The sequence below is a fragment of the Dermacentor andersoni genome, chromosome 3 (genome assembly GCF_023375885.2).
Source record: "Dermacentor andersoni chromosome 3, qqDerAnde1_hic_scaffold, whole genome shotgun sequence".
Taxonomy (NCBI): Eukaryota; Metazoa; Arthropoda; class Arachnida; order Ixodida; family Ixodidae; genus Dermacentor; species Dermacentor andersoni.
In genome coordinates, this window is record NC_092816.1 from 417,417 (window position 1) to 443,288 (window position 25,872).

At 46.7% G+C, this 25,872-nt stretch overlaps 1 protein-coding gene across 1 annotated transcript in view; it reads right to left on the reverse strand.

Annotated features, from left to right (window-relative positions):
• LOC126520649 (kinesin-like protein KIF12) overlaps positions 1 to 25,872 on the reverse strand; it is a 421,689-nt gene that overhangs the window by 302,961 nt on the left and 92,856 nt on the right. Inside the window, exons 5-6 of the mRNA XM_050169444.2 lie at positions 17,005 to 17,074; positions 8,688 to 8,822 (exon numbers count right to left, since the gene is read on the reverse strand). Of these exons, the coding sequence (XP_050025401.1) occupies positions 8,688 to 8,822; positions 17,005 to 17,074 (205 nt within the window). The remainder of the gene's footprint in view (positions 1 to 8,687; positions 8,823 to 17,004; positions 17,075 to 25,872) is intronic.

The window sequence follows — 25,872 nt, forward strand, 5'->3', positions numbered from 1 at the left end:
CTGAAATTCAGGAAGAGAGTCAGGCACTGAAATGCGATGAAGAGCTCAGTAGGGAGAAATAGGATGATACAGCTAGCTCGGGAGGCATATTTAAGCTGGAGGAGAAATCTTTCTGGTTTCCCCGACAGAAATTTTGAAAGTTGGTAAGGCCGAGGAGCCGCCGACGGAAAGAAACGAAAGGCACTCGTTAGAAAGCACCAGAAACATTGCCAGGAGAAAGAGGCATCGCAAATTGAGAATTGCGGCAGAGAAGACAACGCGGCCGAGTAAATCTAAATCCACTAAACACGGTGGTGATGGCAGAGAAAGATCAAGAAAGGCGCGTTTGTCGCTTGGAAAGTTTCGAGTCAGAGCGCGTCCTAGTCGACAGATGACGTTAAAAAGAAAGTGACGTTCGGCGCGGAGGAGGACAAAAGTCAGCGGGCAATTACGTTCCCCCTCGTTTAGTTCTTCTCGAGGTGTACCTTGTCTGACAGGGGAGAACGTGGCGGTCGCGGCGACGCGAGGTAGTCATACCAAGCATTGCACTCCGAGGGCAATGCCAGAAAGTCAGGTGATCAGTACGAAAAGTATCGGGGTTCGGCAGCGAGGGGAATGACATACGGGCCTTTTGTATTCCCGGGTTGACAAGTTTGACAGGAGCGTCCGCCTCGAGTACGATTGAAGGAGACGGTTTTCACGCACATGAAGTTCGGAAACGTTTTTAGATATGTCGCTTTTTGTAGCAGATAGGCTTCATATTTATTTACATGCGCTTGCACAGACAAGTCTAGGTAGCCAAACCTGTAGTGGTGCGCTTAAGTATCAGTTCGCTTTTCATAAGCTGTCACGAGATCTTTTTCTTAGGAAGAAAGACGCGTTATTTAGCGGAGCCGTTGTCAATTAACCGCCCGATTTATAAAGTTTAGTACTGTCCCTTTAAGGGTGTACCCTTTAAGTATGTTATTTTAAGGGTCCTTGGTGGACTAGAGAAAGAAAATGTTAGTGCGTGAGTCGCACGGAATTCAAGGTTAGCGGAGCTTACTCGGAAAAACTGGATTGCTCGAGAAGGAAGCTTTGTCTTCACGACCTGTACTTTCCTCGCCAGACTTCTGCAGAGAACGCATTCTCTGGTGTGACACCAGCAGCCGTAGTCAAGGTGTCGTCCTTGTCGAAATTGACGAAAGCGGTGAAGCGCACCCTGTGTGGTACCTTAGTCGAAAACTGACACTGCGAGAAAAGGCGTTTAGCACCTCGGAGCCCGGGATTATTTACCGTGCGCCCAATCCACCTTATCTTTTTGCATTTCGCCGGCATCGAGATGCGGGCGTTGTGGCGGGGTTCTTATCGTGTGCCATTCAGCTTAGCAGTGTAATGTCAAAACCACTACGCCACCACGTTTTTACTTTGCTGGCAGAAGGGTAGTTTCCAATTAATTTAGTTAGCTCGACCTGTTCGTGCTGCTTTCTAAACGTACATATTCGGCTTGTAACTTCTGTGTCTTCATTACTAGCAATTGTTGTTAATGAAACTCTGTCTTTCTTTTTTTTTACTCTGATAACACTTGTGTCAGTGGTCTGCTAATGTGACAGGTTATTCTATCGCAGAAATGCATGTTACTTTAAGAGTCGGAAGCACTGCAGGAAACCACTTATTTTTAATAAAGTTTGTTCAGTATCCCATATGTTCTGAAGGTGGAAGCATTCCTACTTGTGTGAATGTAGGCAAAACTGTGTTTGCCTATGTGTTATTGCATGAGTGAAAAGAAATTGTTCGCTTTTCCTTACTTTTTCAGGTACCGTGCAAGCTCTCACTCAAGCAACACGTTCCAGTGGTCATCTGTCAGTAGTCTGGGTGTATTGGAGTACCAGCAGAAGGTCTAACAAACAACACTTGTGAGATTTATGACATGCTCTTGCTCAGAATCTTAGGACTTAGTGAAATCTTGAGTGGGTGTGCAGAGGAACCCGTGTAAAGTATGCTGTTTTCTTTACATGTACAAGCCGTTACTTCACCTGATTTTTCCCCTCAGAATTACTCTTTACTATAGATTTGGGAACAAACCATTAAAGCAACACAACACTGCAGTAAGGTCAGTACAAGTGATCGTGCATGTAGCACATTTACAGGAATTGCAGTTGTATTATTATAGTAAATATGAAAAGGAGTTACCGATCTTTTTCAGAGTGCATACTCTCGCAAGTCGTACAAGCTCGTTCATCTTGTATGCACTCAGCTCATACATACAAACTCGTTCATGATGTACGAGATCTCGTTCAGTGATAATAATGCGATCTCGTACGCGCGTGCAGTTCAAGAAGTTGTTCAGTCTACGATTTCTCGTAGACTGAACGGCTCGAATGCTTCGTGCAGTTGTATGCCTCGAGAAAAGAGAATAGCTTATAATACGTGTGTTCGTTCTAAGCTTGAGTATGCTTCTATCATTTGGGATCCCTATTTAAAGAAAGATATCATTCAACTTGAACGTATTAACAGAAAGGCTGTTAGGTTTATATTTGGCAAATACCGTAGACTTGATTCCCCATCCAACCTAATGCAATTAAACTGTATTTCTACTCTAGAAGCCCGCAGAAAGTCTAGTCGCCTTTCATTTCTTTATAATTGTATGTTTGGTAACATAAAAATAGATCTGCCTGACAGTATAAAACCCCTAACAACACGACGCACACGCCATGGCCATGAATTTGCTCTAACCCCAATCTTTGCCCGATCAAAGTCTTTCAAATTCAGTTATTTTCCAAGAACTGTGGAAGAATGGAATTCTTTGCCGTCTAATATTATTGGTTCCAATAATTTTCTCGCCGAGTTGCAGTGTCACCTTCTCTCTTAAGCTTTATCTTTTCTTTTTGCTTTTTCTTTCTTACTTGCTTTTTGTTGTCATTTCTTTTGTACATTCATGTTGGATGTCACCCACACCTGCTTGGGCCACCACATTGGCCTGCAGTATTTTGAAATAAATAAATAAAAAAGTACGGTAGACCCGGGCCTATCTCAGCCATTCTGCTCTAAGAGTATTGAGGATGCGAGTTCCGCACGTGTCCAATGCAACGTGTGCATCCTCCGAAAACGGTTCTAACGTCCTCGGGAAAAATGCTTGTGCAGATATAAAAGCCAAGAGACCGGGCTCTGCACAGTGGCGTAGAGATAAAGGCAACTATACAGCAGGAATCCCTGAACACATGTAAGGAAGGGTCCACACAACTAGAAATGAAAAAAAATTATGGGGTTTTACGTGCCAAAACAACTTTCTGATTATGAGGCACGCCGTAGTGGAGGACTCTGGAAATTTCGACCACCTGGGGTTCTTTAACGTGCATTTCGCCCCCATCGAAATGCGGCCGCCGTGGCCGGCATTCGATCCCGCGACCTCGCGCTCAGCAGCCCAACACCATAGCCACTGAGCAACCACGGCAGGTCAACTAGAAATGAAATTGACGAAAGTTGCACGCTGGGCTTATTGGCATAGCATGATGGAGGATGGATAGCAGCATCGAGTCCTGTTTTGAATATACTATGCCTTTTGCCTCCATCATGCTATACCAACAAGCCTAACGTGGAACGTTGATTAATTGTCGGAGCTACGAATCTTTTTTTCTTAGCGGAGCTGTTCTAAGTCGAGCATTCGCCGTCTGTCCGGTGTCACGCAGGGGGGCAGGTTCCGCAGCTCACCGCCAGAGGGCGGATTTATGCATCAGCGGTCGATTTAGGCACCACTGGCCTCCTTGAAGCCCTTGGGTTCAGCAAGAGCAGTGGAAAAGTAAACATGTCCGCAATAGGGATAAGTAAGAAGCGATTGGAGGATTGGTGGAAGAAAAGTTGGCAAACGACAAAAAACGGAGACGTACAAAAGCACAGTTCGCAATAGGGGATCATAAAAATTGGTTGTGGGAGTTCACCGTGTTTTTTTTTTATTGTTTAATCTAGGTAGGACATTAGGCACTATAATAGCAAGAGCTTGGCGGCGCAGCTCACCGCCCCGTTACAAAGTGGACGCTCATAACATCCATTCATCGATGGAGGAAAAACGTAAATGGGCTGGGAAAGTGTAAAAAACTTAAATGGCTGGGAAACATTGTTTCACAGTGGAGAAAAAAAAACTAGGAAGCTTGCCAGCAAGTATGCGACCTGTAGGGTGAGCAACACCGCGACAAAGAACGTCAAGCGGAAAGACAGAGAGGCTGAAATAATGAAAGAAAGCTGCCATAAATAATAAAGCACCTGCCATGAGTAATTACTTAGGAAAAAAACGAAAATCAGCAAAGAAAAGCGGAATCAGGATACCTTAGAACACGCACCTATAAAGCGAGACATAACGCGAGATATAACAAGGAACAAGCATGTGCTTGCTGCGGTAAAGCTAGACAAATTATGGAGCGTATTTTATTAGAATGTGAAGATATCTTCCCAGCAGTCAATTTAGGCACCAATGGGCCCCTGGAAACCCTTGGGTTCAGTGAGAGTTGGGGGAAATTAAACATGTCAGCAATAGAGATTGGTAAGAGGCGACTGGAAGATTCGTTGAAGAAAAGTGGGGAAACGACAAAAAACGGAGACGTACAAAAGCAAAGTTCACAATATGGGGTCAGGAAAATCGTGTTTTTTTTTTCTTTTTCTCTTTTTTTTTACCTACGCAAGACATTAGGCACTATAATAGCAAGAGCTTGGTGCTGCAGCCCACCGCCCCATTCCAAAGGGGACGCTCATAACATCCATCCATCCATCCATCCATCCATCCATCCATCCATCCATCCATCCATCCATCCATCCATCCATCCATCCATCCATCCATCCATCCGGTTAGGCCCCTGAATAGAACTAAAAGGCAGCGACATTCCTCCTCGCCCGGCCGCTGACACTGTGACACTTGTGTAAATGAAACTTGTGAACAATGATGTACTGCTTTGTGTTTGTTAACGCCGCGCAAACGCCAATGCGGGGGCCTGCGGCTTCGTAAAGCTGTCCATGTGGCAGCTTTTTCTGCGTGTCTCTCGCGGCATGTACTGATGCACTGATGCAAATAAACATCATTGTCATTGTCATTGTCTTATCGAAGACTTGTATTACTTTTTTCCGCATGACGGGTTGTTAAATTCCATAAATTAGTTCATTAAAGAACAAGTGCAAGAGTCGGCTTTTATAGACAGATGCGATGTTTCCAGAGGTGCTTCTTTAGAAATTTTTTCAATGTACGTAAAGTCGACGCTGGTTGGGTGGAGAAATAGCGTGTTTCTGCAGAAATCGGGAATTTGTATTGGTTAAAAGATTGCCTCTATTGTTAGTGCTATTTACCTGAGCAAGATTGACAGCTGCTTAGAAAACGCCTTAGGAGATTGTGTTATTAAGGTATTTCGCTGTGGTGATGATTACCTGATTGTCTGCAATAAGGACGAATTTGATTCCGCTGCTACCTCAGTAAGTGAGCAATTTAAACTTAATGGAGGAGGATTCATGTTTACCAAGAAATTTCCTCAGAGATGCGTAATGCAGTTTCTAGACATTTCCTTGGTCTTCGAACAAAACCACATGTGTTGGCAGTACTCCCCTAGATCTCCGAAACCATTGTTAAACTTTCAATCCAAGCATTCCAAAGTAGTAAAAGACGGAATCGCCATGTCGCGCCTTAAGCCTTCTCTCACCAGATCGTGCATGCACAAAATGAGCGCCAGTTTTAATGCACAGGTCCGGCACCTATTACAAGCAGGTTATCCTGGCGTAGCAGGGGCCACTGTGGCTGAACGCCTAAAGAAGTCAATCTCGAGGGGGACGGGCGTGATTACGGAAAGCAGTAATGGCAAGAAAAGAGTACTGGCTATTCCTTACATTCATTCAGTATCACACAGGCTTAAAAAAGTTGTAAGTAGATATGCTGTTAATGTTGTTTTTACCGCCCCTAATAAGTTAGGTAACATATGCGCTGCCGTGCAGAGAAAAAAGGAGCAGGTGAAAGACAAAAAAGAACGGATATTCGTACAGTGAATCACATGACGAACAACAATTTTACTGACTGTCGTATACGTGTGGTATATAAGGTTCCCTTTAGCTGTGGCCATTTCTACGTAGGGCAAACGGGCCGGTGTATCAATCACAGGCCAACGGAACATAAATGGTCGTTAACCAGTGGATCGCCTTCTAATGATTCCTTACATTGCCAAGATTGTAACTGCACGCCTGAGTTAGATGAATGCGCGATACTGAACAGCCATAAGAATGAAGATACGCGTCTTATGGTAGAGGCATGACATATCTATAATGGTGGAAGTGCGTGCGTGAGTCAGCCTTCGATTACTTTACATAAGGAAGAGATTAAGTGCGTTAACAGCTATCTCTCACGTAGGCCGGCAGGTGTACTATTGACATGTGGTGCTACCATTCCAGAGCATGCACAGATGCTCTGGAATGTGTCTTCTTTCTTTTTTTCGCCTTACTGCTTCCTCCAGTTTATAGTCGGCGTTCGTGTTGTCACTTCTTTGTGTTCGCGTCTGCATGCCTTAGCCCTTTTTTGCATAATAAATCCTTACAAACTAGCTCAGCTTTCTGTCGTTCTAAGCAAACTGGCGCAGTTTGGGTACCTGCACAAGTGACTGCACGACCGTGGGAACAAGCAGACGAAGCGGAAGTCTCTCTTGCTTCGGTGCGAAGTAAAACAAAAACACGCAGACATTCCGTTTGTGTATTGTATTACTTCTCTAAACGTCAATTCGACAATTCATGCACCAGATCACACAAATAACAGATGGTGCCTTGAATAATTCTTGAAGTCATGTGGCACTACGAGCGACGTCACACTGCAGACCCGAGTATGTAGTGTTGCGTTCTCCAGGGGCAGCGTACCTCACCGTTGCAGACCAGTTACTACGACGTCTATTTTTCGAAGCTCGACCGACGTTACTATTGGGTAGCGTGGCGTTGTCGGCGGGCTGCAGGCATCGGGTAGACCATGGCGACCAGGCGAGGACGAGACGATTTCTAGTGAGAAACTTGCACGGTTTATTCAATGGTTGGTGAAAGATGAGAAGAAGAAAATGAAGTGAAAAAGTACATTGCGGGGCCCTTTAAAAAGCCTACTAAAGTCGTAGGCGGGACCTTGCTCACGTCAACGTCACGTGAGATGCACTGAGTCCCACGGTGCTTGGCGACGGAACCCACTCTACCCGATGACCTTTCACGAGCCCGCCACCATAGGTGGCAACCATGCAGTTCCGGGATAATAGGTGCTTATCCTTTTTTCTAGGCGACCTTGGTTCGCGGAGGTTCTCCTGTAGAGCTTGACAGTTCGTGGAAAGGGCGTCTGGTTGTGGATAGGCAGCTGATCCATTGTCGCAGTTGACTTCTTCACGAGCGTGCCTCTGCTGGTGGCACTCAGCAGGTGCCGTTTAAGTCCTCGTCGTGGATTTGCAGCAGGTTCCACATTAGGTGGGCTTTTCTTCTAGGCGACGTTGGTTCTCTGAAAGTGTTGACAGTTCATGGGAATCGTAGGCAGCTGATCACTTCTTTTTCGCGCGTCATTGGTTCGCGGAAAGGGTTTTCACGCACACACACAAAGAGGCCTGTGAACACTGCGGGGCGTCTGCCAGACCGGTAACCTCTCGAGACAACCAGAGCTAATTAGGAATCCATCCTTCGTTTCGATGAAGCATGGTGGTAGAGCATCCTTTTTACCCGGGGTGTCTCACGCCAACCGCAACAGTACGCGCAGGGACGCGAGTACGTCACCGTCCGGCTTGGTGCGCAGCGGCCGCGAGATTGAAATACGGCGTTCGGATTGAAATTTGAGACCTTTTCGCGGCGTGTAGCGAAGTAGTATTTAACAGGCACGACAATTATCGCGCATTGTATGCTCTGCGCTTGTCAGCTCAAAATGGCCAGACCTGGTGAGGTGCCCTTTAAGCCTACATAATAGTATGCTGTATAGCAGCCGGCCCGGAATATGTACTCTACAACTGTCAGCCCCACCGTTTTTCTTAGTGAACCACAAGTGAAACGGCCGCAGATAGTGCCGAAAGCAGAACAAAAAGGTGAGAGCTTAGCGCTGGAATAACGTATAAATATGGCAGCCATGACTTCACGCCATCCTCCCAGTGCCGACATTGCTAAAAACACAGCCTTGGAGATTGCCTACGTATCTCTGTACCAGCAATGAGCTTTGAGTTTTCATAAACCGGCGTTCCAGAATTTTGTCAGTGTTGGCGTGTCCTCGGGACTCGGAAGTCTTTAAAACAAAAATAGCCCAAAGATAGCCATGTAGTCAACTCGGAACTTTCGACGCCAACCTGCATGGCTCAATCTGGCAGCCCAGGTGGTGAGTGCGCCGAGACGATAGCCCAAAACCCAAGAAAACTGAAGCTCGTACCTAGGAAAATGACGGGAACGAGATAAAAGACATACAAATCGCGCTGAACACGAGTTTAAACTTGGGAGAACGACCACAAGCTTCGCTGCTTTGACAGCTTTCACTGCGTAGAAGTGACTTTATTTTCCTTTTCTGGTTTGATATCGTGTACACTGTGGAACGCTGTAGTGTTGTCTTCTCTTGCATCCGCGTTTTGACATGCGATGCCTTTTTCTTGAAGAAGTTTGAAGTATCGCGCGCAGGAAAAAAAAAAAAAGAAGAAAGTAATCATTCTAATCATTTTGGTCGGTGAGAATCTCCGTGTTGTCAGAAATATGGGCAGCGAAAGACCACTTACGTGCTCCTTGTATACCTCCAGGTACGAGGCCTGCACGATGTACTCGACACCTCTGCGTTGCGTGATCTCCCCGAAGAGGTAACCAAACGCCAGCTGCATAATACCCGGCACGCTGGCTCCGCCTTCCGATGCCTCCTGCGAGTAACACCGCCTCCATTTATGCATCGGTGCTGTGTGAGACGTCACAGTAGATGTGTGTCGCGCAAAGGTCATAGGCGAATCTACAGGGGGGGGGGGTCAAGAGAGGACTTGCCCCCCCCTACTCTAAAAAGTAGGCGGGGGCATTGTGTCATTTACCCCCCGCCCCACCCTTTTGAAAGCGGGCGCTGGCACCTTTTGCTGCACATTGGAACGTCCATCAAAACGACAGCTGAAGCTAAATTTCCTTTCTCAATATAGAGTGACCACGCATATCCGTGCTTTGACAGCGAGGAATGCCTTCTCGGAGCGGACGACGCGCGGGTTTCGCCATACACGCACGCATTGCGGGGAACGCCTGGCACTGGGCAGTTCCCGCCCTAACAAACTGTGAGTTTCCGCAATTTGCATCGTGACCAGTTTTATGGCACTGCTATATCCGTGTTCTAAAACGTAATCTGCTTGCTACACACAACCTGCAGGTGAGGACGTGGTCCGGATAAAGTATTACAATCATGGAATCGATATTTAGCGCCATCGAACAAGGACAGAAAGGACACGACACCACAAGCGCATTGTGGTGTCGTCTCCCTTCTGTTCTTGTTCGATGACGCTAAGTATGCTCTCCAAGTCACTTTAGCTATCCACCGAACAATTGGCAATGCTGAAATTTATTAAAACAGCCACGCCCGACGACTCGTGTGCCTTACGGCATGGAATTATTCGACTATGAAATGTTGGAACTATTTCATCTCCGTCCTGAGATGGCCTACATAGCGCTGCAGTCTCCGTATATTATACTGAAACTATTTACAGCGCGAAACGGCGCGAAATACCCAATAAAGATACATGGACAAGATGTTGTCCGTGTATCTTTCGTGTGTAGCTCGGCCGTTTCGCGCTGTCAAGTTTCAGTATGGAATATCAACGTGCTGTCTATTTTCAGTACCCTGTCACTATCAAAACTATGGACAGCAGGCTATGGCTATGGACAGCAGGCTGGCGCATCCGATTGAGACCAAACAGGACATATTACACTGATGGAAAACGCAGAGACTTAACAGAAGGCTAAGGAAAAAAATAGCGCAATTAAACAGAGAAATTGATGATTACTCGAATACCCTCGTTGAGCAACAATGGGATGAGATCTGTAATTCGGCTGATGGTAGACTCAAACATGGAGGTACCTGGAACCTCCTCAAGTACTTGCTCAACGAGAATGAAACAAGTACAAGCAAGAGAACAGCTATAGCTAAGTTGGTTCATCAGGAAATCCAAAACAAAACACAGAAGGATATCATGGATAGTCTCGCAGCCAAATATCTCCCACTTAAACAACCAAACAAAGGAGACGAGAGCCCCGAATAGACGGGAGGCATATGTGAAGAACTTGACCGGGACTTCACTGAGAGTGAAGTGAGAGCGGCTCTTCACAGTCTTAATAGTAGATCGACGGCTGGACTTGACGGAATAACTAACAAGATATTAAGAAATCTGGATGATGAATCAATTTGTTATCTAACTGAACATTTCAATGAATGTTGGAGAAAAGGGGTATACTCATAGGAATGAAGGGTGGCCAATACTATCCTCATACCAAAGCCAGGCAAACAACTCACTCTGGACAACCTCCGTCCTATTTCCTTAACGTCACGTCTAGGCAAAGCTATGGAACATGTCATCCTAAATCGACTCACTAAATACGTTGAGCAGAACGACATCCTCCCATACAACTTGATCGGCTTTCGTCCCGGGCTGTCAACTCAGGATGCTATGCTGCTGATCAAACACCAACTGATACAGGTCAGCCCAGCGCATACGAAAGCTCTTTTGGGATTGGATGTGGAAAAAGCTTTTGATCGTATAAAGCATAATGCAATACTTGGCGTCGTCTCAGTAAGAGACTTTTTAACATGATCAAAATCGAACTGCACAACTCATGCTGCGTAAGCTTAAATCAGAAGGTAAGAATTTGGGAAATAGGGGCACTCCACAAGGGGCTGTGCTCTCACCCATGCTATTCAATTTATCAATGTCCAAGGTTGCAAGAAATGGGGAGAAAATTGAGGGTATACATTATGTCGTATATGCCGACGACATAACCATATGGAGTGCCAAGGGTAATGTAGGACAGGCAGAGACCAGCTTACAGGAAAGTTTATATGTTGTAGAGAACACACTGAAAGACATGGGGTTGAAATGCTCGGCCGCCAAATCAGAACTCCTGGTCATTAAACATCGCAGAAAAGGTCGTAAACCAGGAGGTTACATTCTGGAAGATGAGCCAAGAGTGTGCTTATACACTCATGAAGGATACGCAATCAGGCTAGTTGAAAATATCAAGGTTTTTGACTATCACATAGACGGAAACAATGCCAGCTATAGAACAATACAACATATCTCGAATAAAACAGATGAAGTCATTAGGTTAATAAGGAGAACTACCAATAGACACAGAGGCGACAGCGCCTGAGGCTAATCTCAAAGCGCTTGAGACAGCGCTTTGAGGCTAATACACGCCTTTGCACTCTGTCACTTCACTTATGTGGCTGGATTATTCAAATGGAAGCAGGCAGAACTTAACAAACTTAATGTGATGTTCAGGAAGCTCGTTAAAGTAGCCCTAGGGATACCCAGAAACGCTGCAACCGACAAACTCATGAGTCTAGGGGTGCACAACACAATGGAAGAAATCGCGGAGGCCCAACAGCTAGCCCAACAGGAAAGATTGACAAAATCATTAACTGGCAGGAACATATTACAGGCAATAGGTGCAGGACTGAATACATCAAGGAGACCAATAAAGGCTGAATTAGAGTTAAGGACTGACGTTAGGAACAAGATCAGAACGAACCCTCTCCCCAGAAACATGCATCCAGAATATAATGTCGAAAGGAGAAAGGCAAGAGCTAAAGCACTGTTGCAGAAAATAGAGCAGCAGAACCAACTGGCAGCTATAGTTGATGCTGCCTGGGTGAAAGGTAAAGAAGCATATACGGCCATTGTCTCAAATTCTCAAGGGAAGGTGCAAGATGCTATCAATATTTTTACCAAAGACCCCATGGTGGCGGAACAAGTGGCAATTGCTCTAGCCATCAGGAGTAATATGTGGGCCTGCATGTACAGTGATTCTAAATCCGCTATAAGGTTTCTTGGGAAAGAGGTTAATTAAGTATATATAGATAAATGTATATCACAAGTTGTGTGAAGTACCGTACGTATGCTAATCTCATAGAGAACTTGGGGTTCTTCATTGGTGAAATTACTTAGTATGCATAATGCTGAATTTTGGTCATGCGTCATCTGTCGGCCGCACAGTGAAACAGCGAGGCATTGCAGAATTCGTTGCAGCGCGAGATGTGGATGTTGCGCCAAGCCGGTCGTGCCTATGCATTTGTGGCGAAATGAAAATGCATTGAGAATGTTATTGTGCTGGCTTGTGTGAAGAAAATATTTCAGGGTGTTTGCTCTGTTCACTATTGATGCATATGCCAGAGGTTCAGTTATATTTTTTTTTTGGGGGGGGGGGGGAGGGGGAGCAGCATTATTGTGGGTGGACAAATCATATATTTTCGTCTCATAGTAGGGCTCTAATTCTTAAGCAATAGAACAATGCAGATCCAATGCTATGTAGAACTCGGTGTGTGTGAAGGTATCATGAACCACCAAGGCAATATTACATATTGGGAGAAGTGTGGTGCAGATGCCAATGAAAAGTGGGCCGTAACTCGCCATGATAAAAATAAAAAGTATACCTTTTGTGCAGCTTTAGAGCAATGATTACACAAAACGTGATGTACTCAAACTTGTAAAAGCTTGCCGCAATGCCAAAGTAGGATGAGTGACATGCAGCATATTTTGGTATTGAACATTTTTATTGTAAGCCTCGCTGTCACACCTTTCCCTCCCGCACTCCCTTTACTGAAACGTGGCACTGTCTGTCCATTGGTGTCATGATGGTGATGGTAACGGCAGCAGTAAGGCTGGTCAATGCTTGCCCCTTTGATTCCTGTGGGTTTAGTGGTAAAGCATATGACACATGCATACACCTGTGCTACAAAATTTAACGGTTGTGGTGATTTTTGGAGAGCTAATTTGTGTTGGGACATTTCAAAGATGTGCGCCATTGTGGCCTAATAACTAGAGCATTGGTGAGGTTAAAGACTGGGTGTATTGGTATAGAAGCTTGAAGTTGAACTGCACAACAATTCGACGGTACACTAAGAGAAATACACACAGCAGAACGCCCTGCTGTGTGTGTTACTCTTCTTTGTGTGCAGTCGAATTCTTGCGCGATCCAACTTCAAATAGAGCATTGGGCTTCTTTGGTGCAGGACCGAGGAAGTGTAAGCTATTCGACAACATGCCAGTGCCTTGCCACACAATTATGGAAGTTTGAAGGTTTGCAAACAAAGTTCTGCTTTCAGATCCACCTGCTCATGTAATACAAGCACTGATTTAAAGAACCTTCATACAAAAATAATGGCGAAATGAATGGCCTTTGAAAAGTGTAATTTGTATATTGATACATGTCTGCAGACGACAGGCGCAGACTGCATCAAACAAATTGTCTAAATTGGCGGATGTAAATGGGTTTAAGATGAACACTAAGAAAAGTGCGTGTATACTATTTTCAAACAAAAGAGGCGTGACACCAGTGCCAGATGTCACAATCAATCGAGAGGAACTATTTGTGAGCATTGAACACAAATTCCTGGGAATAATTCTAGACTGAAAGCTTACCTTCATCCCCTAACTTATACCGTAAGGCAAAATGTGTGAAGACTGCATCGTGTTTTATAAAGACATGCACATCATGTTCAACTCGGCATTACTGCGCATGCCCACTAACGATGGAATCAACGCACATGCCCTAGAAAGCTATCTTTGACGTGTTCTCTCTCCTACCCACAACGCATAAATAGTTCAGCAAATAAAGCAACGGGGTTCTGTGTTGACTGACACTTGGCTCGATCGTATTCTTTGCGCGAACGGCACGAAACAAAGACGATGAACATTTCAAAAATTGTCTGCGCAACATGGCGTAGCGATATAAAATGCCTCCTGAACTTGTACGGGAGCCTTGTCTGCTCTCACTTTGACTATGGTGCTACAATCCATCGTTCGGCAATTCCAAGCACGCTGAAGATCCTAGACCCTGTGCACCATTTAGGTATCCGCCTAGCGACCGGTGCTTTCAGAACAAGCCCTGTAGAAAGCCTCTATGTAGAATGAAATGAGTGGTCACTCCGTCTACAGAGGCCATATTCCACCTTCACAGATTATCTGAAAGTTAACTCGAATCGTGAACATCCTTGTTACACAACTGTAAACGACGTGTCGTGTGCCATACTTTTTAATAATGGTTTCACAGTGACGGAGCCCTTCTCACTGCGTCTTAGGAATATCAGTGAAGAAATGTGTTTCTCACTTTTAGAACACCATCTAATGCTTCCGGCGAAGCGGCCACCGTCATGGCAGTGGCAGCTCGTGGAATGTGACACATCGTTTGTTGTATTCAGTAAGCGTGCTTCTGAGATTCACATCTGAATGTACTTCCTTGAATTTCGGTGGAAATACTGCTCTCCAGAGTTTTACACCGATCCATCAAACTCGCAAGCCGGCGTGTTTAATACCCCTGTCACACGGGCGCTCGCGAACTCCGCTTAACTCCTTCGTCTTTACGTCAAGGGAGTTGCGCTCCGTGCCACACGGCCTCCCTTGCGCCAAGGAAGTTCAATGGAGATTTTGGCGAAGGGAGTTCTGCAATGACCTTTACTGCTGGATGGAGTACTCTCGTTTCCAGATAGCTACAGCTGCGAAGAAAATCGCGCTAATAAAATCATCGCAACTAGCTCACTTACAAATTTTAGCATTATGATTTCCTTGGCCTTCGTTTACACGCACGTAATGGGAGCTTTTAATTGGTATTTAAGGACATAGCGCCTTTACCCTCTACACCAATGCTTAGCCATGCCACATGGGGAAATGTCGTTCCTCCATTTCGTTTGTTTATCCGTTCGTCAATCATCTGGAAGCAGGTGAGCTCACCGCGAACATACGCACGATTACACAGCACAGAATCACAACTCGAAGCGCACCGGCCGATCGAACAACGTGAACCACGCACGAAAGCAAGAGCGCAGTGTGGCCAGCATCACTTTCAACTTCCCTATACTTGGAAACGAAGTCTTACGGTAGCATATAGCAAACTCTGTTGCAGTGATTTTATTAGATTACATACTGCGTTAAAAAAAGAACTACATTTAACGGCGACCGTACATGTGAGCAGTTGCACACGAAAGTGAGCGCGGCAGCGCTGTTTCTGTCCTACGCGGCTTCCGTCGAAAGCACGCACAGCTCCGCGTAGCACGGCCGCAACTCCATTGCCGTAAATCTCTGCTAGGGAGTTTCATGTCAACAGAGTTCGCGGGTGCCCGTGTGACAGGGGTACTATGCAGCAGTCGGTCCGTCCTCTTCGTTGTCTGCAATTCTGCATGCGCAAACAAGTGTTCTTACGGCTGAAGCCTACAGCCTATTATAGGCTGTGAAACACATCAACCATATAAATCTAGAAAAGGCAATTATATTTACCGTCTCTCTAAGCGTTGTCAAGGCTTCAGTATCGCTATAAAATCATGAAAATCGTGTAATTATTGACCTTTATGCACTCTTGTGCGCTGTTTATGCATGCAATCAACGTGTCATAAAGTGTTGGGTGCCCGGGCACAGAGGCACAGAGGGTAATGTGCTCGCCGACGAAATCGGCACATCCACAGCAACAAAAGACATAGGCGCTTCCATAGCTATCCCCGCCATAGATTTGAAACGTTTCATTCAGAAAAAATTCAGAGCCTATTGGCAACGCATGTGCGACGCCCAAACCTCTAATAAACATCATCTAATTAAGTTACAGTTAAACACTTCCCCATGAATAATATCACGAGAAACCGATGTTCCGTTCTGTCGACTACGAATGGGGCGTACATACAGCACACACAAACTCTTGCTGACTGGTGATCAACCTCCTACATGTAGCAGATGTGATGAAGACTGACCGTCATCCATGTTCTTGCGGAGTGTGGAGTGCGGAGTACATTATCAGTCCAAAGGTTACGTAGTACGGCCTCTTACCAGAGGCTGCTGCTGCATTCGTTACATCTAGTATAGCGCACGTGTCCCCAGGCCCTTGCATTCAAGGGCCCTGTTGAGGCACCAAGGCTACGCCCACCTACACATTTTATTACATCATCCCTGCGTAACAAAACATTTATGGTCATAGCTCACATCGCTGGTCATTGTCATTGTTTCTTTACTTATATATCTTGCTCACGTTACAGCGAATGATTTTAGGCTTATTTGCAGTCATGCTACACCCAGTATTCACAGTACATTTCCACATTTCATAAACCATTGATTGGAAACCTATTACCGTGTGTGTGGCGCTCCTTGGCCATATCTGGCCCTTGCGCCATAAAACCCCATACATCCTCATTCACAACAGCGTCCTGTTGCGGCGCCCTTACACTTTCCATTACCTGGCCCTGGGATTGAACAGCTCAACACCCAATTTGAATAGGCAAAAGGTCTAGGCCTCGTGTCTGCAGCGAAATCCTTGCCACCTGCTGTGGCTGGGTCCAGAGACCAGGGCTCACGGCAAAAAGAGCGCGTTGAGAGGCCGAGATGCAGACAGACTATCCCAGACTACGTGCAGTTTGTCATGGACAATAAGTTCTGCAACAAATTTCTGCTGTCACTGCACGAAGCGGGTCAGTACGCGCGTGTTCTTTACACACATTATGTCATGCGGTAACCCGCGCAATTTAAGCGAAAATTCGGTTTCGTTTTTTTAGGCTTCTCGCAATCCTTGTAAAATAATTAATGGCATAATAGACAGAGCTCTGAACAGCCAGAGAGTCCCAATCTCTTCATTTCAATTCAGGCAACCCAACCAAAACTGGTTCAGTGGATCCCGAGCAAACTCATTCCACCGTTTCCATGTATTTGGACATGGGCTCCAATTCAGGTAAGGTTGCATGTTCTTGAAGACTTTTCGATGTTGCGCAAAACCATTTGTGGACACAAACAGCACATTTCATCGTGCCTTGATATCTGCAGATGAGACTGCAATGAAGCCGCGCTAAAACCTGCGCGAATTCTGTGAATGATGGAAACGTACCGGCGGTCCAGTTAGCGTGTAGGTCTTGCCGGCACCTGTCTGGCCGTACGCCATGATCGTGCTGGCAAACCTGCGGTGGAAATGGGTACATTGAAAACTGCTATAATGGAGCCACGAGACAGTGTTCAATTGATTTGATGCGTGCTTGTATCCCTCCTACAGGTGAACAAGCTCGTTCTAAGGCATCATCATCATACTCGCGAACGGCATTTTATATGTCTTGTTTAAAAATTGAAGCACGCTTAAGCTTCGCCTTCAAGAATGAAACGCGACAGCGTTCCCGTCGACCCGCCAAGGGGTGTAAGACAATGAGCTACGGCGCAGCGATCACTTACCAGGTGCCCCGCATCGGACTTTGCACCCACCAATCACGCGGTGAGCGTCGAGCAACGCAGCGTTCGGCGCGGCAACGAAACGTGTGCCTGAGCAAGCGGAACGAACCAAAGAACTCGGTGTCTCGGAGGGAGAAACGATCTACGCCAGCCAAACGTCGTGATCGGCACGGGCAGAGAGATATATAGATAGTGATGTAAAGAAAGGAAGGACGCTTGATTCTGCAACCCGTGGGGGAGCACGGCGAAGCGTTGTCAGGGGAGAGGGAGTCGGGGCCGCGACGCGCCTCGCACCGGTCCCCGCACAGCCCCAATGCGCGCGTGGCGTTAAAACTGTATGAGGTACTATGATCCCGTGTGTAAGGAGGACGTTTTGCATAGGAGCTGCGATGTAGTGACCGTCGGGGACTGGTGGGGAAGACACTAGGTCAACGTAGGAGAGTGCCGAAGGTGGCAAACGAACGAAGTCGACGGAACTGAGGCGACTGGGGTGTGGTTCAGCAGGATCCAGAACAGGCAGCCCAATGCGGAGAGTACTGGCGGAACAATCGATGAGAGCAGAATGTGCGGAGAGGAAGTCTAAGCCGAGGATGATGTCATGGGGACAGTGGGCGATGACTGTGAATAGCACGATTGTTGAGCGATCGGCGAAGGAGACGCGGGCGGTACACATACCAATTACGGGGGCTATTCCGCCATCGGCGACACGGACAACAGGCGTCGTGGCGGGCGTGATAATTTTCTTGAGCCGGTTACGAAGGTCAGCGCTCATTACGGACAAATGCGGCCCACTGTCTATGAGTGCAGACACAGAAACACCGTCGACTAGCACGTCAAGAAGGTTCAGATGAGTGGGCAACGTCAGTAGAGGATTTGGCGGAGTAGGGAGCAATGCAGCGTCACCTCGAGGCGCTGCATCGTCTAGTTTTCCGGCTGGGAGCGGCGTCCGAAGGGAGTCGGCGAATAGGAGCGACGGGGCTGGGGAGAGCGAGATTGTCGTTCTTGGGGCGAAGGCGAACGAGAATAGGAGCGGTTCGGTGCAGGAGAATCAGCGGCGGCGTTATCGGAGCGTGCGGCATATGGACGAGAAGGGCCACCTGGGGGGCGAGAGTAGGCGGTATACGTAGACCGGGTCGGGGAACTCCAGCGATTGCGACAGTGCCGAGAAATGTGCCCGATTCGATGGCAGTGGAAACAAATGGGCTTGTCGTCAGCAGTGCGCCATTCAGATGGGTTGCGGAAACGTGGTGGGTAAGAAGGTGCGGGACGGGGCGGAATCGAAGAAGCCGGGCGGGTATCAGGACGATGGGCCGAGCAGATGGTGTGAAGACCCATGTTTTCGAACTCTTGGCGGACAACTGCCTGGATCAGTGAGACCGTGACTGCAGATGTGTTGGTGGGACTGGTGCCGAAGGCAGCCGGATAGGCGGCCTCGATCTCACGCCGGAGGATCCTGGTAACATCGGCAGTGTTGTTGGGACGAGGAGTGTCGGCACAGGAAGATGTCGCTGGGGTGTTGGGCAGACGGGCAAACTGCTGGTCAATACGTAGGCTTTTAGCGAGTTCCAGGCGGCGGCACTCTTTTATAACAGCATTCACCGACGCTACGTTGTTGCAACCGAGCAAGTTGAAGGCGTCATCGGCAATGCCTTTGAGGATGTGGGCAACCTTGTCTGACTCAGTCATGTGGGTGTCAACTTTGCGGCACAGAGCCAAGAATTCCTGAATGTACGTGACATAGGGCTCTGTTGACGTCTGCACACGGCCGGAAAGCGCCTTCTGCGCGGCAAGTTGGTGACCGTAGGGGTTGCCGAACAAGTCCCGAAGCTGTGTCTTAAGTGAATCCCAACTGGTGAGCTCATCTTCGTGCGTGCGATACCAAACTCTAGATGGTACCGAGGTAAAAAACTACGTTGGCGAGCATAATAGTAGGGTCCTACCGGTTATTGCGGCTGACGTGTTCATATAGGCTGATCCAGTCATCGACGTCTTCCCCATCTTTGCCCGAGAATACGCCAGGATGACGGGGAGCGGGGAGAGTGATGTAGGTCGTCGAAGTGGTAGCAGGTGTCGGAGCCGGGGGAGTCCGGTTGTCGTCGCCGGGAGCCATGAAGGAAGGCTCGACGTACCGCCCACTGCGAAGCTCCGTGACGAGGTACAGGGAACGTCCACCTCCACCAGATATGTTACGTAGGAAGACGCAGACGAAAAGCTATGTACAAGTATATTTGCAGGAAAATACGCTGCGCTTGGCCAAGAGGCAACTGCCCGCGCTAGCTTCTCTCGTCGTCGTCGTCTTCACACTGCTCGCCTTTTCGTGATCGCACATATTGTTCCGTAGCAATATTTAAGACAATCATAACATCTGTGCACAACCGTACTGCGCGAGCCTTCTTTATCGCAATATCGCAAACAGTCACGGGAAGTGAAATGATAAAACACCCAAGGAGCAAGAAGTGAACACATATATATATATATATATTTTCTAAATACCGTCCAACAGACTCTCCCTCAAACTTAATGAAAATGAATAATATACAAACACTAAAATTGCGGAGGAAGATTGAAAGGATTAAGTTCCTCTATCTGCTTCAGAATAATCGGCTATCTCTAAATCCGCAGCAATACATACAACCACTAACAGGGCGATTAACAAGGCACCGGCACGCCAAGTCATTAACTCCGTATTTTGCCAGGACCAACACCTTTAAATATTCCTTGTTTCCTCGCACAATAACCGAATGGAATAACTTGCCCATATCGCTTCTTATTGACACAGACAGCATTGAATGCGTTGAAAGCTGAACATGCGACAGTTGAAAAGTGTTGTTTGCTCCTTTTTATTTTGTTTTGTTGCAGTGTTTCTGAAATTGTTTAAATTTTTTTTTACTGTTACTGTTTTTTTTTACTCTTACTGTTTTGCTACTCATGTATTCTTGCATTTCCTTGTTGTTGTCTTTTTCTGTATTTCTGCCCCTCCTGCAAGGGCCACTACAAGGCCTGCAGTATTTTCTAAATAAAATAAAATAAATAAATGACCAATTGACGAAAAGCCATATGTTACGGTTTTGAAATCTCTCCAGAAGTGTGCGCTCAGCCGAGTACAAGTTTATTGAAACATCGCTGATGCACAGACCCGCCTTTCTTGTATGTGGAAAGCTTCCAGCAAAACTCTAGCTTTAGCGCTTGCACTTCTTTCCAGAACCTTTGCTTCTTTGAACCGTGGCACGCACTCGCAAACCATCACATGCGAAACTAAATTAGCTAGTTTGTCTTCTTTTGTTAAGTTTTGGGGGTGTTCCCTTAAGCGGTCATTGATGCCCGATATAGCCCTTGCCGCAGGACAGGGGAATAGAGTATACCACTCCTAGGGCACACCTGACGAAGACATCATGCTGCTTTTTGCAACCGCGTTGACGTTCACCGCAGATGCGGGGGCATAGCATCGCCAACTTGTTTGGCGCAGAAAAAAACAAGCGGCACATTGTGCCTGCTGGCCACTTTTCTGAGTTTGTGTGAAACCTTTTGAATGTAAGGTATCACCTCAGGTTTGGTCTTAACGCGTTCAGGTCCAGTCTTCATTCGTCGGAGACCAAGTTTCTTGAGGAGGATTGCAGCGTCTGCTGCAAGGACCGAGCAAGGGAAGCCTACGGCCAGAAGCCTGCGAACGTAATTGTGAAAGCTAAAAAGCATTTCGTGCGGGCACGACTTTTGAAGCGCCGATTCCATGCAGAGCGATGCAATTGCTCTTTTCACGTTCTTCCAATGAGACGATTCATAGGGCAAAAGCTCTTTCTTTGCACGTGGGAAATAGGCCAACAGGTGTGTCCGTTAGTTGTCCTCAGCCTGAGGTCTAAAAACGTATGTCGCCATTTTACGGAAGTTCATGGGTAAAAGCCAGGCCTTTACCATGGTCGTTAAAAGTACTTAAGACCTGTCGTACAGAATCTTCAAAAGAAGTGCCATTACGAACTTTTAAAAAGATCAAAAAATCATCGACATATCTAAAAACCTTTAAAACCGGGCCTCCTATAAAATCTCGATCCAAAAGACGATCAACATGTGGTAAAAAGATGTCGCACAAGATAGGTTCAACACAGGACCCTATACAAATGCATTGCGCTGCAGAAAAGGCTGCAGGTCGAAAAGGATAAAAGTGACACTAACATAAAATTCTAAAGGCTTTAAAAAATCAAGAGACACACACCTGCTGTTGTCTGAAAAGAGATTTGGCCTGAATTTTCGACAGTCTCCTTCACAGCAACTAAAAGTTCAGGTTGAGGGACGGAATAAAATAAATCCTCAACATCTACAGAGAAAGCATAACCGACAAGGCGGTTATTCTGGAGAAAGTTTTACTACATTATTACCTACAGTAATAAGGTGCGATTGGAGTAATACAAAAGAACATCATTTCTTTGTCATTTAATGTATCATTTATTTTATTTTATTTACTTACAGATTATTGCGCGCCGCCTTTTGGCACCCAAGGCAGGGAGGGGAAACAAATAATTGAAGCAAAACAAAAGAAAGAACGAAGCAACTGACAATGAGCATGCATAAAAATATTAATGCATAATCTACTTCATTATACACAACTAAATATTTATTAACTCATAAAAACATAAAGAATGGGACACAAAACACTGATACAAAACAAGAGAAGTAGTAATCAAGCTACTGACAATGCGCGTGAGAAAAGATACCTGGAAAAAGGTTATCACACGATCACAGAGACTGAAAGTTTGCACTTAGTGCATCACCAGTGTAGCAGTTCTAGCTAAATTAATCGAAAAACTTTGCCATCGAGTGGCATCACACAAAAGCTACCTCAGCGCTTTTGACCTTGCGCAACTTGTAAAACATGCACTCAGGAATGCTTGCATAGGTAGCATTAAATAAAGGTGGTAGCTAACGTACACAAAAGAATTTGGTTTGTATGTCACCCAAGACGTGCCCCCACAGCCATGAAAATCATTGTCAAGAAAAGTCACGCCATCGTAATTAATGTGCAAACAATTGAGACATGGGTACAGATTTTTTTCCAACTTGCATTGTAGCTACTTGGCATCTGGGCAAGATATAAAAGACGTTGCCTTTGCTTACCGTGTGGGGACTGAAATGGCTAGACTCTGCAATGGTGTGTAAGTCGTATTGTGATGATCGTGTCTGCAAAGTATTAAACTGCTGCACAGCACGACAGCAGCAGAAATTTCTTACATTTCTTTTAAGTTTAAGAATTTGTTAAAGTTCACATGCTCTTCACAGCTCCTGTCAGGTAGCCCTGTTTCATGCCAGAGAAGGAAGGTCATATGTACAAATGTCTCAATTAATTAAATTATGGGGTTTTACGTGCCAAAACCACTTTCTGATTATGAGGCACGCCGTAGTGGAGGATTCCGGAAATTTCGACCACCTGGGGTTCTTTAACGTGCACCTAAATTTAAGTACACGGGTGTTTTCGCATTTCGCCCCCATCGAAATGCGGCCGCCGTGGCCGGGATTCGATTCCGCGACCTCGTGCTCAACAGCCTAACACCATAGCCACTGAGCAACCACGGCGGGTGAAATGCCTCATTTACGCATTGCCTTCAATGTCACTGATTATGTACAAGGACTTCGGCAAAACATCCAATGCAGAACATGCTAAACCAACTCTGGTAGTGAGCCATGCAACAGCAAAAAAAAAGAAAGAACAAGAAATGTGGCTTGTGGTTGTCTATGTTGGCAGTGAACCTCACCTCCTGTCAAGGTAGTGATAAGACTTTTCCCATTCTGCTATGTCTTCTAATAATAAAACGATTTGAAAAATGCTTGCAGTGCTAGAACGCCCCGAGGCAATGCTTTGCAACTTGCAGCATATAACCGAAATTTCCGACGGGGATTCGGTGAAGGTCCTGTTACGTTTTGCGCCAGGCGTGCCGGAAAGATCAGACAAGTTCCGGGTGAACGACGTTTATTGACCCATTCTTGTGGGTTGAGGCTCGGCAAGAAAGGGAGCCGCTAGCAAGGGGCACTCTGCTTTTAACACTTAGTGGCGCATGCGCACTTCGCAGAGTGCTCTTATCTAGATGAGCGCCAGCCGCCACAACACCCCCTCCCCTTTTAATGGAGCACACAGTCATTCAGAGTCCAGCTTAGAATCTGGTGGGCGACGATTTCGCATGGGGTAGCGTCTTGCCTCGGCGGGTGCTGGTGTTGCCTGTTGCGCAACCGGAGTTACCATGGGGGATTGTGGACTGGAAGGAACTGGTGCGCCGGCAGTCTCGGGATAAACCAGGAACTCGCTGGTCGTAACTTCGCCAGCTGTTCCATGCCTAGGGGTAACGTCCTCTGCAGGCCTTCGTAGCAGCTGATCCTGGTGACGACGCCCGGTGAAGTTGCCCTTGGGGGTGGTTGCACGTACTTGGAAAGAGACAGGTCCTGTTTGAGCAACAATCACAGCAGGAGCCCACTTTGGTTTTCCCGAATAATTACGTGCTAACACGCTGTCGCCTACCAAGAAGTGACGTTCGCGACACGGACGACTTAGTGCCTGAGTGCACTGTCTGTGTGCTACTCTTTCCCCCACGGAAGGCTTTACGGCATCTAGCCGACTGCGTAAGCGTCGTCCTAGGAGCAATGCCGCTGGTGATTCACGAGTCGTCGTATGTGGCGTGTTGCGATACGACAACAAAAATTTATGCAGCTTTACCTGCAGTGTTCCTCCTGTGCCGTCTTTGCGCAGCGCATTCTTTAAGGTCTGGATGAAACGCTCTGCCAACCCAATGGAGCTGGGGTGGTAGGGAGCCGTGAGGACGTGCCGCGCTCCCATTGCCTGCACGAAGTGCTTGAACTCCTGCGAAACAAACTGAGGTCCATTATCGGAAACAATTGTTTCAGGGAAACCAAAACGTGGTAAGAGCTCGGTCAAACAACGAATCCTGCTTTCTGTAGTTGTCGATCTCATTTTGAAAACCTCTGGCCATTTAGAATGTGCGTCGACCACCACTAAAAGCATGGTATTCTGAAAAGGTGCCGCGAAGTCTACGTGAACACGCTGACACGGTGAAGTCGGCCATGACCACGGGTGAAGAGGTGCGTTGATTGGAGCGTTACGTTGCTCTTGACAACCAGTGCAGCTTCTGATACAAAGTTCGAGGTCCGCCTCAAGAGTTGGCCACCACACGTAGCTGCGTGCTAGTTCTTTGTCGCGCACGATGCCGGGATGGCTGTCATGGAGTTCGTCCAGAACGAACCCTTGCAGCTTTGCAGGCACGACTACTCTTGCGCCCAGCATGACGCATCCCTGATGTACCGTCAGTTCGTTGCACGTGCGAAAAAAAGGCTTCAGCTGTTCAGCCTTGATCGACGCGGGCCATCCCACATTTGTGAGTTCCTTCACTTGACAAATAATTCGGTCTTTACATGTGGCAGCTGCGATATCTCGACTAGAAACAGGCAACGAGTCCAATCGCAACGAATAAAATGTTTCTTCCGTTTCTTTGGTTTCCGCTTCAAGATATGGCGGCGGCAGACGCGAGCAGAAATCGGCTTCCGCGTTCTCGCTCGATTTCTTGAAGATAAGATTCTACGAGTAGGCTGCCAACGTAACGGCCCAGCGTTGCAAACGAGCAGCCGCGATGGTGGGAATCCCGGTTGTCGGGCCCAATATTGTTTGAAGAGGCTTATGGTCTGTGACCAAGGTGAATGAGCGCCCATAAAGATTGAAGTGGAACTTCTTTACACCGAAAATGATGGCTAACGCTTCTTTCTCCAGTTGACTATTTCTTTTCCGCTTCAGATAGTGTTCGTGAAGCGTAAGCAATGGGCCGTGCCCTTCCGTCATCGTAGACATGAAATAGGACTGCTCCTACACCATAATGAGACGCGTCGCATGACAGCCTAAGTTGTCTTTCAGGGTCATAGTGTGCGAGCGTAGGTGGTTGTGCCAATAGCGCTTTCACTTGGTTGAACGCTTCTCTAGCATGCTCGTCCCAGTGCCACGCTACCTTTTTTTGCAGAAGTCTGAAAAATGGTTGAGCTATCGTTGTTAACTGGGGCACGAACTTGCTGTAATAGTTGACAACGTCCAACAAAGACTGACGCTGCTTCTTTGACTTCGGCTCTGGTGCCTGGAGAAGTGCGTCAACTTTATCTGACAATGGGGAAATGCCTTCAGCGCTGATTTTGTGCCCAAGGTAGTGAAGTTCGCTTTGAAAAAACGAGCACTTCTCTTTCTTTACCCTGACACCACCTCGGCTTTGAAGACGCTCCAGCAGCGCTTCGAGATTAGCTAAGTGGTCTTCTAGTGTTTTCCCAGTTACCAAAATATCATCTAGGTAGCAGCAAACACCCTTGAGGTCCTTCAACATCGTGTCCATTTTCTTTTGGAAAATTTCCGGCGTGGAAGCGATTGCAAAAGGTAATCGGTTGACTACAAACAATCCCTTGTGCGTGTTCAAGGTCAGGTATTGCTTTGAGGCATCAGACATGACCACTTGCGGATAAGCGCGGTTCAGGTCGATCTTTGAAAAATGTGTGCCTCCAGACAGAG